Below are 17,146 nucleotides of genomic sequence, written 5' to 3'. Positions count from 1 at the left end.
TCTTTCTTTGAAAGAATGAGCGATTAGAGGGGTCTCTGGGTCAGAGAGTGAGGTCTTGGGTTTGACCCTCGGTATGTAGCGTCACTCTTTCTTGCTCTCTCTCTCTCTCTATGATCAGTCACCGCTGCCTCCCATCCTGCTTTACTCATAGCGCTTCACAAAGAGTCACAGAGTATGCGGTCGGTCACAGTCTGAGTTTAAATGGATAATCCCAGTTTATTACAACGTTGGTCGCTTTTAGTTTGAAGCCATCATTTTGGTAATGATAGCATTGTGCTCATCAAAATAATTGCTGTGATCTGGGAACACGGCGAACACTAATAAGCCTAAACCACTTTGTTTGGAGGTAAAACTACAAGTGAGCGCACCTGAAATGTTGGTAATAATCCCTTAATGAAAGGGTAAACTGTGTGCAGATACAATAGTTCAAAGCAGAACCAGAGAGTTGTTCTGTAAAACTATGATGGATGTTTATAACGGACAGTTTGGGCAATGTTTTTACCGTTCGTCTACTGTCTGATTATTTGTGATTATTTGCGTTTCTTGCCCCGTCTCTTTGTGGCAACCGCAGGTGTGTGTGCACACAACAAACTTGCTCTTGTGACGTGTTGTCTGACCATGTCTGAAGGCAAAATAGCCGTTCCAAACATCCACGCTTGAAGGCGGGGTGAAAGGCCAGCCATCATAGAAAGAAGCCAGACTTGATAACTTGTTTAAATCTGTGGATAGCGGAGCCCGCTTTAGGACAAACTTTCCTCAAAGACATTCATATTGTTCGACAAGGTGACAAGTAGTTCTGTGAAGAATAAAAAAAAAAGAAAGTTCAAATCCTGCCAACTTTTTAAACCAACGCACACGTAGTCAATCCCTGTGTGTGAAGTCGCCGCGACTGTCTGATTGTCTGTTTCGGAAACCATTCACAACAAAAGAACTGTGGCTGGTTTGGCCTCTCCTGACCCTCACATGAGCAATTCCTATGACAAACCACAATCATCTCCAACTGTCTGGCTGTGTGAAAGTTTTCTCTGTTTTTGGTTTCTCTTTGGTGCACAGTGTACACAAAGCGAGCGGTTGATCAAAAGGCTGTTGTGTAATGTGCGGTGCTGGTATTTTGTCGAAATGCATATTCTGTGAGCTTCAGCGACAGAAAGAGAAAAGATCCGTAAAACCACTTGCTATTCGTGGGGTCTGCCACACGTCAGAATTGGAGAATCTCATATTGTGTATTAATGACTTAAATGGGCATGTTTGTGTGGAAGTCTGTCTGAGTTAGGAGACAAGAAAAATGTGTTTTTGTTACAGTCAGTGCAAGAATGGCCTTTGTGTGTGTGGGGGTGTGTGTGCGTGTGTGTGTGTGCGCCTATCTCAAAGATTTTATCTTGGCACTAGCTGATCAGTCAATGTCACCGACTGTGAAATTCCTCGGCAACTCCACCAGATCTGACCAGTTTCACGGCCATCAACAGTTTACGTGTAAAAACAACATGGGAAATGCTGCAGTCTAATCCATCCAACATGACGCAGGATTAAAAACAGAGAATTGCTGCAAGGTTATTTGTCGAGTAGTTCACTAATAAAAAGTTATGATAGCGAGAGAAAAAAAAAATTAAAAATAAAAGAAGTACTCGGATAAAAATGACTTCCTGGCACAAAGTTTTGTGGCTGCGACTGTGAGAGCGTGTGACCATCTGTTTGTTGCACAGGGCAGACCAAATTAGGGGACTACTCAAGGCATAATGCACACCAGTTGTTTAAAGGCCATTTCAAATGGAAGGCAAAACTGTGTCACTAATCACATCTTCTGTGTCTGCTGAGCGTGGGCATACATACACGATGGCTCTGTGAAAAGGAGAAAGGGAGCATATGAGTGTGTGTATGTGCGTGTGTTTTTGTGTGTGCCAGCAACAGAGAGTGAGGAAGAATGAGAAAGGTTGAGAGAGGCAGTGCAACATTAAGGTGTCTCTTAACACTGATCACAGGCTAACTGCGGAACAGCTGTTTGTTCCTGATGAAGGGAAAAAAAAAAAAAAAAAAAAAGGGGGGGGAGAGGCCACAGAGAGAAAAAGAGAGATCAGAGAAATGAGGAGGATGAAAAAATGAACGCCAAGTAATGGAATGTAAATGAGAACCACCAGCACACGGTTTTGTCTACACATCGTGTATTTTTAAAGAAACTATAAATGAAGTAGAAAAGAAAAGACATTAAAAAGACAAAGAGTGGAAGGTTTGACTCATATACTGTATAAACCACAAGTAAATAAAAAAAACAATTACTGCTTATAAGCTTTTATATCAAATTCCTTCAGATTATTAAATACCACACTTAAAAGGAGAAGACGCACTACTCCTGTCTTTTCTTTTCTAGTGCTATTTCTGTATGTATTCTAATAAAAAGACATAAACTCTAATTTCCCTGGATCACAATTACCTGCGAGCCTGGTATGATTTAGGATTTTACACCACCACATCTGTGTTCCTCCGTGCAGCACGCTCACACAGGATACACTCATCAGATGGAATTTATTTATGTAAGGGAGGTTTTGTTGGTTTTAATATTGCATGCGCTGATTAGTGATTTTAATCCCGTCTGGAGTGCATATGTGTGTGTTTCCTTTCCCTCTACACCCGTAACAATCACAGTCCCGAATATCTACTGCTTTTTGGCACAAGCTCCGTGGTTCTTCCGTAGTTGAAGTCCGGACAGACGTGCGCGGGGGAGCTGCTTTTCCCGTTACTGGATTTATCAATGGCCCCAGTGATTTCCCAGCATATGTATTGTCATCTATCAAGAACTACCTCTTTCTATTTTGTAATGATTAAAATACTGATAGATATAACAATAGTCACAGAGGAGCAAAGCCAATATTTTACTACTCACTTCCCCCTGAAATACAGTTTAATGACTCAAATTTAACGACTTCCTCTTTCTACATTCACACCCTAACACGCAATCAAACCCCTGATTAATAATTTCCACTGCAGTCCCAATAATTCTCCATCTACAGGAAGAAAACACACAAATTAGGGAGATGATGACTCATACAAGACTAATATTATCAGATGTTCTATGTGTTTGCCGAATACGAAGGTAATTTGAAGTGGAAATTGTAATAACACGGATACCCTCTTGAGGTAAGAGCTTGCATGGTTCAAAAAGGGGCTATAGACACAAATGACATCCAAGGTTGGATGAAATAGTGACTACAGAATCACTCTTTACATGAATAAGAAATATCTCTAAATCGTACATTTTATTTGCTTTTAAAGGTTTTCTTGTATCCCGGTATCATGAAGCACAGCTCAGTACTGTAACAGTGTTTAAGTATTCAGTACGCGACTTGATACGATACTTCAGAGCCTCGACTAAAAATGCAGTGAGAACACTAGACTAAGTAAGGTATAAAAACAAAGACTCCTCTTTCACAACTGAAAAGAGCCATGAATACGGCGGAGAGACTCAGAAGGCGGCCACAGCGAAAAAACTGTGGGTGTTCACAGATCTCTGGAATGCTAATGATTATCTAAACACAGCACAATTCATTTAGCATTAGTTAGCGCATGGTACACTAGCCCTATAATGTGCTAATGCTGTCTTGTGGGTATTATCTTCCCCACTCTGAGGAGGCTGTGTGCTAATGCTAGCAGACAGCCTTAAGGTTAAGTGTGGCCAGGGGCCCCTTAGAGAGGTGCCAAGAGAGAGCTGGTGGCCCCATAAGCTCTGGCCGAACAGAGCTCTCTTAGCCCTTTTGCGCAACACAGCCAGCCATTGTGCTGAGCTGAAAAAGCGCATTAGCCGCCGAGAAAAGGGCTTTCCCTCTGAAACCCCCTTGGACAACAAGCAAAGCTCTGCTTGATAATTCAATCACTCTCCGAGCTGTGCAGGGCCGACCCGCACAACATCTCAGAACCTTCCCTTAGCTCTCTCCTTTCCTTCCCTCCCCTCGTCTCCTCCATTAGGTAACTGCCCTATATTTTGATATATGCCGTCATTCCTACCACTTATCAAAGGACAATAGAGGAATGATGCCTGTGAGAGAGTCATTGACATTTGAATGTATGCGGCAGTGTGAATTATGGCTGTATGCAATGGGTACTGCAAAAAGGGCATAAGAAGATAGAGATATATGTGTGTGTGTGTGTGTGTGTGTATGTGTGGGGAGGGGAGAAGAGATAAAAGGAAGGAGAAGGGGGTCAGTGCGAGAGTGGGTTGAAGGAAAGGATAGGAAAGCCGAATTGAAGGAGAGGAAAAAAAAAAAAAAAGAGGGAGTTCTTATCGCTTTACCCTTGTCTTGACTTCCTTGCGGGGCCTTTGAAGAGAGCAGAAAAAAAGATACTTGCGCTGGCACATCAGAGAGAGATTTAGATTATGCCAGTGTTTACCCAACTGAGTGCTGCATGGCTGCTGGCGACAGCCTGCTGGTTTTGAAGTTGTTATGGCCCAACTACAGCTTAAAGCGCTCACTGCTCAAAATATAACACCCATGCTGCAGAGGCGGGCTTTCTCTCTGTGTTTATGTGTGTGTGTGTGTGTGTGTGTATGCATGTGTGCATGTATGTGCCAGTTGGCGTGAATGTTTATGAGAGATAGCATGTGTCCTTGTATTCCTAATAGAGTGTGTGATGCATTCTGCCTTTTCTGTGCGCACAAATGTGCAAGTGTGTGCGTGCGCGTGTAGCACCCCTGAAAATGGAGCCATCCGTCGGATTATGGGCAGACAGCTCTTTGAAAAGGAGGGCCTGTATTTGCATAAGCGGCCATGGAAGGGGGGGGAGAAAAAAAACCCTATAGAAAGAAAGACAGAATGAGAGAGCAAGAGATAGAGAAAGAAAGAGAGAGAGGAAAAGAAAGAGAAAAGGGGTTTGGGGAGGGGGGTTGGGGGGGGCTGAGGGAGTGGAAAGGAGCTGAGCGGACACGGAAGGATGGATCAGGCAGAGAAAAGAGGACAAACGCCCACAGAGAGAGTCGTGACGAAGGGAGGGAAAAAAAGATTGGAGCTGCAGAAAATGAGGGGAGAACAAGAGATGTACGGACGCCAAAAAGAAGGGATAAGGGAAGGCCAGAGGGCCGGAGGAGAGGGTGATGGGTTCTTCTTGCGGGAGCACCTTTTGGCTAAGCTTGCTGGTGTTTTGGCACATGATGCTGGCACGGGAAACGGGTGCTGCCAAAGCCTGTGTGTAAGACTCTGTGTGTGTGTGTGTGTGTGTGTGTGTCTCCCAATTCTGTCACATCTGCACAAGACGCTTGCATCTCTGTCTCTATTCCTCTCTGACTCTCTGTCTGTCTTTCCCAACTTCCACTCACTTTTAACTAATTTTGTGTCCTCACACTTTGCCTTTGCTCAACATCTCTTTTTCTCTTTTCTACTCCTCTTTCCTCAGTCACTAGCCAGGTTCTGCCAGGTTGTGCTCAGGATGTTCCCATTGTCCTGATGACATACAAACTTTAATCCACAATAAATTCACCAAGGAGGCACGCCCGATCTGCAAACTAAACACTAGTCACACTCAAGAGACACACATGCACACACGCACACACACACACACAATCTAAGAGTGACATCAGCATGTCGGTGTCGACTGAAGCTGCCTGTCAGAAGCAGAAGCATAACATTTTGTCATTACTGTGGCATTACTATTAACTATGGCTAGTTTAGTTTAGCCTAATATAGCATTCACAGTGGGTTGTTATTTTTTTCAATATCTGCATAAGACAGAGTGTGTTTTCCATCCTTCCTCAGCCCAGTGTCCCTTGCATTACGCCAATATCTGTTTTTTTCTTTTCTTTGTATTGGCAATAATTTCTTAGAATCTTCCTGTGTATGAATACCTCCTAAAAGCACCAATAGACTCATCCTCAAAATATCATCATGTTTAATGATGGAGTTTTTCAGTCAGACAAAAAGCTCATTGTAAAAAGAAATATTTGCTCTATTCAATACTGAAAAAGTTTTCCACAATGCATTCAACTTTCTCAAATCCACTTTTGTGTAATTCGATTCAGTGCAAAAGGATAAAACTCTTCAACTCCCCGGATCTCAAAGTAGCAGAGACAATTACTTCTTTGAAAATTTAAGAATAGGACAGTCCTTGTGCTCATTTTTCAGCCTCCCAGTGCTCTGCAGTTAATTAACAAGGTCATTAAGCTGGAGTGAATGAGTGCTGCGCTGCCATGCTAGATGTGTTTTACACGCCATGTTTAATAAGCCTGCATCCTCGCCATCAGAGTATCGGCACCCCTCAAATGACTTTCCAATAATGACAAGCACCTCCCATGAGGTACCGTTTCTGTGTGTGTGTGTGTGTGTGTGTGTGTCCCTCTGAAATGGCTAAATGGCTGGTACCTGGTAGCCTGATAAAAAAAAAAAAGGCTCCAGTCAATAGTGTACGTGTTTGTATCCACACACACTCTGGACAGAAAGGAGAGCACGTAGCAAGTGTTTCTCACAATCATTATCCGTATCCCAACCACCAGAAGCCTCGTGTGTGTATGTGAAAAATGTGTGTGTGTGTGTGTTTTTGCCACCCATGAAGTGTACTGACATGCCCCCTTGATTCCTGCAGACCACCGGGGCAGAGGGGAACCACCTGTCTGTCCAAAACCCAGCACACACATATGCACAACCCTCACAAACACACTCTGCCCAACATTACCATATCCATATTTACCCACGGTCAGTGCATTCCACCATGGGCTGCTTAATGGGATAGGTGAGACGCATACACACAAGCTTCCTTGAGGTCTGAAAATATCCTGTCATATTTCTTCTCCTGGCCCAAAAGTACATTCTTAAATGCCATTTTGCTCCCTAATAACTCAAGAGATGGTGCTCGTGTACGTTAGCAGTACTAGGGAAATGCTTGTGTACCGAGCAATTACTGTGGCTGCTGAAACAAGAGCGCTCTGTGGGGAAAAGCCAATTAGTCTGTCGTGGCAGCAGGTAGCAAGCTGGCTCCATTCATTATGATCCCTCATAACACCGTGCTAATGTAATAGCATGGTGTTAGAGCTGGTGACAGACAGCGGAAGGCTTTAATGATAATAATGGGATCAATAGTTGGGGCGTTATTGCCGGCTAGTTCCATATTCACACAGGCGTGTGTGGCGGGAAAGGTTTTAATCGAAAACACTGATGGAAGTTGTGCGTGTTTATGTGAGCGCTCGCTCGACGAGCACATTCTACCGGGTGTGTGATATTTGGCGGGGTTCAATATAGCAGCGTGTGCACTTGTGGGTGTGTGTGTGTGTGTGTGTGTGTGATCAATCCATGGTGATAATATTCACTTAAATAATAAAGCTGCAGGCAATAAATGTTATATCAATATCTGCAACTGATCTGCTCCAGTGCGTAACTTAACTTGATGATTTTCAGATAATCTGATGTGAAGACATAACCCTGGAGGCTAGCGCTGGAGAGACACAGAGGAAGAGAGAAAGGGAGAGGAAGGGAGAGTGAGTGTGTGTTGTAAGCCTAGTTTAACCCTTCTGCTCTGCTTGGTCCAAATAATTGGTCTATTGTGGTTTGCTAAAGGAGGCCGAGGCAGAAGAGCTGGACAACTCTGAGAACGAGTGGAGGATGAATGTGAGCGGAGGAAAGACTAGAAAGAAAGAACAGGAAATAGAGGAAAAATTAGAGCCTACTGAAGAAGATTCTGAGGGCGAACAAGTGCGGCATTAAAACAAAACGGCTCGTCTGCTCCGTGATTGTTTACTCAACATCAGCCGCTTCAGGAACTGCCCATAAAAATCATTTACACCTGCGGTTTATACCTGCATCAAGTGTGATTCCACTGCACTCACATAGAACAAAAATAAATAAATACTGTACAGGTGTTCATGAAAGAACAATGACAGACTGAAGATCCAATCAGGTATTAAGAGAATAAATAAACATCAACATCTCCAATCAACGAGTATCAATCTGTAATATGAGGTTTGGGTTTTAATTCGATAAGAAGCGACATGGGCGGCGGTGAGCATTTTGTGCAGAAAAAAATCCAGAAATGCTGGAAACCATAATCCAAATCATATCTACATCTTCATACAAGATGCTTGTTAACACCTTCTGTAAAAGCTGCCTGTGATATGATTCAAATCAGCTTAAAATCATTATTTTCTTATGAAAACATGACCCTAAAATTTATAAGAAGGACAAAACTATCTTTCTGGACAGTAAAGGGAAAAACCAATGATCTCCACAAGGACGATCCGCATAATTCTTTCTGGGACGAGCGCCCTCGCACACATGCAGTCATATGCATTTAGCCTACATCGGAGGCTCTGCCATGTTGAAATCCAACCAAGGCCGACGCTCGGCTAGCTTGCCTCCAATCTAACATTCTGCAAATCCTTCTCGCTCAAGCTCCAAATAAACTGACTCTCTCTCCCCCTCATTCGCTTTCTTTCTCTCTTTCGTCACTGCTCAGCGCTGAATGGGGTTGGTGAGGGCTTAGCCGGAGTGTGTGTGTGTGTGTGTGTGTGTGTGAGAATGTGGGAGAAAAGAAAAGGAAAAAAAAAAAAAAGAGGTGTTTAAGCAAGAGGGAGGGAGAGAGAAATGATCTGCCAGAAAGGGGGATAGAAGAAGGAGAAGGAGAAAGGGGTGAAGGTGGTGTGTTTGAGTGTGTGGACGAGAGGATACGTGTGTGTTTCTGTTGCAGCGTGTGTGAGCATGTGTGAATTATGCCTGCAGTTATCTGCATGCGAGGAGGAGCGAGAGTTAGAGAAAGTGAGCCGGCATGAAGGGCAAAGATTGTGTTTATGTTTAAAGTGTGTGTGTGTGTGTGTGTGTGTGTGAGTGTGTGTGTGTGTATGAGTGTGTACTCGTGCTCGTCAGGAAGCTGTGGTGTCCCTGGCTCTCCAGTGTTTACAGACAGGAAATGTTTGTCCAGGCAAAAGGGAAGGAACCTTGCCGCCCTGCATGGCAAACACTGGGAGAGTGGCCTGACACACACACACACACACACACACACACACACACACACACACACACACACACACAAACACGTGCTTGCAACTGTGAAAAAAAAAAAAAAAAGTAAAAAAAAAAAGAGGAATCTGACGAGAGCTGCAGTCTTTGTTAGTGAGGTGGGGTATCTGGTATTGGGGAAGTGGGAGTGACTGGGCTGGGCACTAACTGTTCTTCACTTCCCTCCAAGCTGACTGCCAACGCAAACTCCAGCAGATAGAAAGTCAATACACTGACCCCTCGTGAACCTGTGAGAGCGAGGAGGCCACGGTCTGCCAGGCCCGTCCGCACCAATACACACAAACTGACACTATGTCTCGGCGCTGCACCTCCTTCCTTTAGTTCATATCTCTGCTGCCACCGTAGTCGTTGAATTGATTATCTTGCTGTTTGTCGATGTTGCACAGTCTGCTGGGGTTGCACACGAGCTTAATGTTTATATATTATATATTATTTATATAATAAAGGCCATTCTGCACCACTACTCTTTGCAGTCAAGTAAATTTTGCTGATAATACTTGCTGTTAGTATTTTTTTTATAGTGGTACTGTTACCTTTACTTGAGTTAAGGGTCTGAATACTTCTCCCACCACTGTTCATTGTTAAAACAGATAATCTTGTGTATAACTACACAAAAGCTTCTCCTGTATTGCCTTGAGGAAAAAAAATACTTTTTCACTTAGTCTGACTCAAATAAGCAACTTCGCAAGTCAGTTCTAAAGCTTTTGATTGATTGTATGAGGGTTGGCTACGGCGACAGCATTTGCGAGATTTATTTCGGGGATACTTGCCAATTTTGAATTCCCCAAATAAACAATGTTCCTCTCTGGCTGTCCTGCCTCGTTTCTCTGTGATCTACGCTGATGCTTCTATGTTTCAGTGTGAGGTGTGTGGGCTTGTAAATTAAGGACAACGCTGGAGGCATTCTGGGTGTGTGGGCATGTAAGTGTATGTGTGTGTGTTTGGGTGTGTGTGTGTGTGGCTGGCGCTCTCTGTTTACCAACACACTCATCTTTCAAATAGGAATGATCTACGCAGGAAGAGATGAAAGTGTCCTTTTACCGGCAGACTCGAAGGCAAACACGTACGTACACACACACACACACACACACACACACGGTGGGGGAGCTACAGGAAACATTGTGCCACAGCCGCACAGGTAAACCAGGACACACACAAAGGAAAGTAAATATTCCTCCTCCCCACCTCCTGTCGCTAAAAAAAAAAAACAAACAATAGCCAGAGCGCACACAGTCCCACATATTTGAAAGATGAACCAGCCAAAAAAAGGGTGAAGTCACAGAGTTTACTTACTGGCTGGTGAGGGGGTGCTGTACCCACTGATGGGAAGTCCTGACAGGGCTGGAGGCGACATGCTCCCCAACATGTGTGGGAAAAAGGAGTAGTAGGTGGGCATGGGGAAGCCGTTTAGGTGGGGGCCCGGCATCGGGTTGCCCTTCCCAGCCATGATGGCTCAAGTCCACCTCCAGTCACACAAAAAGACTTCACTGAAAAACCACCTTAACAAGATGTAACAGTGCCAAAACGGAGTCAGTGTGGGTTCCTGTTCTGATTTAATCCCCCATAGGGACGCCGGATGAGTAGATATTCCAAAAGTCTGTCCGAGGAAATTTGTAAAAACAAAAAAAAAAATCTTCTTAAGGTTTGAAAACTTGAGTGCCAGTGTCCTTAAAATGGCTGCAGTAGATGTCACCGGGCAAAAAAAAAAAAAAATCCTGTTGGTTTAGTGAATGCGTGTGTTAGGGGCTGAGTTACTAAGGAAACAAAGATAAAAAGAGACAGAGTAGAAGTATAAAAGGGGACTTTGGAGTGTTTTATCCCTCCTTTCTCTGGTATTGTGAAACAGACTGAAAGGGCCTTATTTGCGAGAGGCGTCGGGGAAGTTGGAAGGGAGCACGGCCATTCCTTATCTCCGAGATGAAGGGGAGGGGGGGGGAAGGGGGGAGAGAAAGAGACAGAAGGCAAGTTGAGTCAAGAAGAGGTGACTTTGATGACTGCAGTCAGGAGTGGCGATAGTGGTGATAGGGGTGCTAGTGGTTGTGATGCTTCCAAAAAAGAGAGCGTCGATTCACCCTTCCACTACGGAGCGCTCCGAGGAAATGCGCAGATCACATGATGCTGAGACGAAAGCTCCTCTCCTTCTCCTCGGACGGGCCTCCTCTTTGCCGTCGCACAGCCTCTGCCTACAAAAATAAAACAAAGAGAGAAAAAGAGAGAGAGAGACAGAGAGAGAGAGAGAGGGAGAGATCATTTAGTGCTTCAGTGACAAGGTAGGAAGATCGTTTCCCTTTGTACTTAAGTGCCTGAGCAAAACAGTTCTTTTCTTTTGACGCTAATTAATGGTAATGTCTCATCTGAAATGTTACAAAAACACCCCATCCGCCTTAATTATCTAATGGAGTGTTAAAACTGCGAAGAGAGCAGTGGGTGTGTGGATGTCTCCTCACAGCTTTGTGCGCTCATACACGCGCTCATTAACAGCGACAGACTACAAATACTGTGGGAGACGAGCCAAAACATAAGCGAAGAGAGCAACACAAAAGAAAACTTTGCTAATTACACCAGTTGCAGAAGCCAGAGATGAGACCCAAGGCGCCGTTCTGGACCCACTAGAGATTTCTGCTGCTGAGTTTACTTCCAAATTAAGACCAAGACATGTACAAACAGACCTGTTACAACCACAGATAGCATGAATGTACCAGAGAACACAGTTATCATAAAATGGTACACCAGCACCACAATATAAAAAGAGAAAGAGGAAAGATATTTCTTCAAAAAACAGCTTGTCATAACACGTGCGTGACTTTTTTTTTTTTTTTTTTAACCATAATGACCCCTTTTATGAGTCAGTGGATGTAATGCAGAGCAGTAAAAGTAGAGTAAAAAATCATGAACACGCACACTGAAAAAGCAGGAGGAATGTGTCTTTGCATGAACAGTGTTGCTCAGGAATGTGGCACTCCGGCATGAATCACACCGGGACATCATGGATGAACTCCAGTAAAGTGAGAGGGGTCAAGTCAGACATGTTTGTGTGCCTGTTCCCACTTGTATGGTGTACATAAAGCATTAGGATATGACAGGTGAGGGGGGGGGGCACGCTGGTGGCAGCTGTGTACGGTAAAGATGGTCGACAAACTAAAGGAAAAACCGACATAAAGTGTCGGAGCATCACGAGCTTCCAGTGCATATTCTCCACCGTTCTTCCAAAAGACATTTCCTCATTTTGGTGTTTTGATGATGTTGGTGGAGAACAATGTGTGACAGGATGTTCCCGAAATCCAAAACTGGGTTGAGATGTGGTGACTGTGAAGGCTAGGGATGCCACACTGCTGACCGGTTTAAGTGGAGTGACTAAATTTAAATAAATACTTCAATATTCTTTGTTTTGCTCTGTTTATTTGCTGCAGAGAGCTAATTTTGATGAGTTAAGCTCCTGCTGATATTCATCACTCCCTGCGTGTGCTTCACAGTAAGTGCATTTTAATGTGAAAACGATGGTAGGCAGTAGTAAGACGGTATGTGTTACATGTAGTGGACATATTGAAAATGATGGCAAGGATACGGTAACATTTGAACTAAGGTGAATACATTATACACTTTTAAAAAAAAACACAATTTATGTTTTTTCCTTTAATTCGTCACCCATCTGTACACTAGAATATGCTCGTCTGCATGGGTGCAGAATCACATTGATGCTGTCAAATCACCCCCACCCACCCAACACCTCACTGGAGATAAGACCACAAACTGTATTTCGAAAGCAACGCAGGGCCTCCTGGTGTCTAGCACGTACACACATGTGATGCAGTTCTTTGAAATCTGTTGCATCACATTTGTCATGTCCACCTTTCCCGTCACTGTCCTCTGTTTAATGTTGTAACACTGAAATCTGCGTAACATCCTCTCGACAGGTTTTTGTTTTTTTCCCACATGCACACTCGGTGGTGTGAGTCTTTGCATGAGCGTTGCTCCATCGTAACCATAAGCTCAACATTCTTTTGTGTAACTGTCAGAGAGCTGTTATCGGTCGATCCATAGGGGCTCAGTGAAAGACCTGCTGTGATATACTTACATGTAAAATGACTCATAACTGAGAATGAGTTACCGAACTACAGTAAGAATGTGTGTCCGTGGGAGTATGTAGAGCACGGACATGTCTCTTAATCAGATAGAGAACTGATTTTACAGGCTTGGCCTTCTGTTAACCACCTTATTTTTATTGATCGTTGTCAAAGTGCTCTCTTGTCACCCTGTCGCAAGCTGGTGAGCTGGTGTGTGTGGTGGTCAGGGCTTGTGGGCTTAAGGCTACGCTTGTATTAGGCCAAAAGCTTTAATAGCATTTTTTTTTAAAGCCCGTGGGAGTTGGATATAGTTTTATTTGCTTTTAAAGCCTCTCTCTCCTGACTCGCCACCTATTAAACCAAAAGAGAGTTAAGAGGTGAGGTAACATACTCACAACTGGCTGGAAGATATTTCTTGTAGTTCTATAACACAGAGGAGTACACAACCATTACCATTATGAAACGCTGCCTGGATACTCTCATTTCACATTGGTGCCATCATGTAAAATGCATCAGCATTGTCAAAAATACACAGTGAAGTGATGTAAAGCCATATATATTTTAATGTAACACCCAGAGGCCACAGGCGCTGAACTGGGTCTTTCAATGAGGAGCTACAACTCACCGGGACACCGGGAGAAGCCACAGGCTGGAAATGGGCCACTTTCTTCACCATTATCGTTATAACATCTAGTGTGGCCACCATAAGAGACCACTCTGAATGATAAGCCACATCACACACTGCTGTGCACTCACACCAGCAGCGACTTTGTTGTGGTGCACCCACACCTAATCTTTTTACTGATGCCGCAGTAAAAAGACAGGGAAATTGCTGTTTACTACAAAAGAAGCGGCTACTGCTAGAACCGGTTTGTTTTTATATTTTGCTACTAATATGAGAACTAAAGCCAATCAAAGTTTTTATTCACGTCTTTTGATTTAAAACATCCGTCAGCATGCGGGTTCGGAAATGGGGCGTTCACAAACAGCTCTAGATGAACGCGTGCATCGGATGCAAAACAATGAGACATTTGACTTTCATGTAGCCTGAAGTTCACTGGATAGTGAGCTTCCAGCACTAGAAAACATCCCTAACATTAGGTATTCAAATGACATCTGTGCTACAATGCATCCTATTCAAGGGAAAGTTGATAACATGGCCTATCTAGTATGAAGCTGAATTATTTTTTTTCTAGTATGCCGGAACAAACATTTGTAATGTTGAAAATTACAAATCAAAATATGTTGTATTTTCCCTACAATCATTTTGTTTTACTTGTTCCATCATGCCCTATTAATCGCAAATCATAATAAGGATTTGTGTTCAAATTCTTTTCTTACCTTTGAAGATTTAAGAAAATTAGAAAACACTGATGAAAAATCTTAATTTAAACGTATATATGAGTAAAAATGACGTGTCCGCATAGGAGCATTTCATAAACGAGGTTCACTGTCTGCGGCTCGAGAGCAGACAAACATTCTGTGGAAATGTGGGTTTGGTGAAAACAATAATGCATGTAAACAATGTCTGACTAGTGCAGCTGAAGCATTTCAAACACATTATACAATCAGTAGTCCTATTTTGCACTCATCCATGCATACACACATATATACATACATACATACAGACACTCCGCTCACTAACCGCAACAGTGTGTGGACAGAAACAGGACGTAACCGAGCACCTGTATAATCCCTATCAAACACACACACACATATATACACATTTAGAGTCACAGAGAATAAACACACACCATTATGTGAGAAAGCAGGGCAGTGAGGGCCTGTATAATCTGCTGGGAAAACTGCACACGCAACCCCAAAGCTGGGCGAAGCTGCTGACATGCACTCCGCATCCTCCTTCCTGTCGATGTACACAAAACCGATCACAATTCTCACTAACAGCTGTCTGCTCTGATCCGACGTTGGATAGAGGAGGCTGAGATGCGTGCGCGCAATTGTAAACATGCGACATTCCAACGACGACAGAAAGACACACGCCGTGAGCATGCACACATATAGCATATGCACATATAAACACAGGAACACACATCCATAATTCTCTATGACTCCATCTCTTCACACACACATACACTCCTTCACGCAGACACACACACACACACACTAATCTCTCCTCCATTTCTCTGTTAAGGTGCTTTGAACGTCCCGTCATATGATGTATGTGTTCTATATGATACGGCTGACACGCAAGGTCGTTGATATGGAGAAGAAGAGAGGGGGAGTGGTTATGTGCATAATGTTGTACGGTTGTTGGTCTTCATTGTAGTCGAGACGTGCTCGAATAATGTCAAGGCTGGAATCAAGACGTGTCTCGCATAAACACGTGCGGGTACGAATGCTGAAGGTGATAAAACACAGAAGGGAAAAACGAGCCAAACAAACGGGAATGTGTACTTTCCGTATGCTGGTGTTACACATGAAAAATTTACTCATACACACTTGCTTACCGCACTTACAGCTGTACAACTGAAACATAAGGTGCTTTAGCCTAGGAACAGGCGTAGACAGGGGTCTGAGATTAAGCGGTGATGCAATAGTGCAGCCTATAGAAGTGGGTAAAGACCCTGGGGCCTGGAATCAAGACATTAATGTACTTCTTTTGAAAGATTTTCTAACAATCCCTCTTCAGCCTCCATTTGTGTAGCCTTATCTGTCTCTTTTACCATTATATTGCTTGCCCATATCTGCCAAACTCATTTTAACATACGTATAAGTGCACATAGAGAAGGTAGTGTATGAAGAGCGGCTCCTGAGGGAATGTTATGTGATCACTTACAGTAGGGAGGAAAAATAAACAATCTGGGTCACTTGGTCTTAACTTTGCGTTTGGCATGTAGCAGGCAGAAAGGAGGAAGGGTCACAGGTCATGGGGCATGAGAGAGTGTAATTGGTTGTGACAGCGAATGTTGAATTAATAATCGGAAAAAGCAGCAAATGGTAGCATGAGGTCAGGGTGGACAGGCAGGGAACGCAGCGAACAGAGCCACGGGGGATAGCAAATGCAACGCATGACATATAGAGACGCTCTGGTGTGTGTGTGCATAAATAGACAGACGTTTGCATGTTTGAACGTACACACACACACAGGTCAACACGTGCACAGATGAGTACAAAGCTCAAAGAGGTCAGTGACAGAGAGGAAAACACACACCGGTTGCTGTCAAGGCTTAGAAAAACAGCACATTCTTGAGATGATAATATACACACAAACACACACAGCAACATATATAATCTATATCTTTCCTGATGAACAATTATCCATGATGTTGCGGCTGCTAGTGCTACATATCTCAGTGACCAGAGCAGCTGGTGGTCAGTGGCAGCAGCCCTACACTTATTAGCCACATAGTTATGTTAATGTTAGGGTGGCTCTGTCTAACACCAGTCTGCTAGCTGCCAATAAGAATAAGTCCCCCTTCACTCTAACATGTGTTCTGCTTGTTATTTCTTCAGTTGGATGTTTGACTTTCAAACTGTAGAGTCTGACGCTAGAAGGCTGTTTTCTCATTCGTCTGCTGAGGAGGGAAAGCTTCTCTGTGCTCGTTTTAAGACTAGAGTTTAAGGCATATACGTATGGGCATTATCTGTGACATCACGACTGGTTTGGAAGCCAATCGTAGTTCAGTATGCGACTTATGGAAACCTGAAGCTTGCGGTTCTCATACACTGAGAATAGACTTTAATGTGAAGTAGGAGACATCTCACTCCCAGCAGTTAAACTTTGGAGATGAAAAGTATTTATTTACTGTATTGATTCTGGATTCTTCAATAAGGGAGAAGGAGTAGATATAATTAATTGATCTTTTTTGTGCAAAAAAACATATCAGACACAAATTATTATTCCAAGCAGAGTATTTTATGCCTTAAAACATGTCTGGGGGAATCTTTAACTACTATAACCAGCACTCTTTTTAAAGGAATATTACTGCTTCTGCAATTTTAAGTGTAAACCTAAGCGGTAAAATGAACTGATCATTGTTGCATTGCTCAGTGTAGTGTAGTTCAGCTCACAACAGCCTGAGGTAACAAATATTGAAGAACAGTAATCACAGTATCAAGTCAATTGCTATCATGTTG

The 17,146-nt window shown here is 43.3% G+C and overlaps 1 protein-coding gene across 9 annotated transcripts in view; it reads right to left on the bottom strand.

Annotated features, from left to right (window-relative positions):
• Positions 1-17,146, bottom strand: part of raraa (retinoic acid receptor, alpha a) — a 149,324-nt gene that overhangs the window by 71,481 nt on the left and 60,697 nt on the right. For 8 of the 9 annotated variants that reach the window (XM_067575786.1, XM_067575785.1, XM_067575782.1 and 5 more), the window contains one exon: positions 10,278-11,167. In XM_067575786.1, the coding sequence (XP_067431887.1) occupies positions 10,278-10,431 (154 nt within the window). In that variant the 5' untranslated portion in view covers positions 10,432-11,167. The remainder of the gene's footprint in view (positions 1-10,277; positions 11,168-17,146) is intronic. The other variant, XM_067575788.1, reaches the window with a different exon arrangement.

Source organism: Thunnus thynnus, chromosome 20, assembly GCF_963924715.1.
Source record: "Thunnus thynnus chromosome 20, fThuThy2.1, whole genome shotgun sequence".
Classification (NCBI taxonomy): domain Eukaryota; kingdom Metazoa; phylum Chordata; class Actinopteri; order Scombriformes; family Scombridae; genus Thunnus; species Thunnus thynnus.
This window is presented reverse-complemented; position numbering and strand designations above follow the sequence as displayed.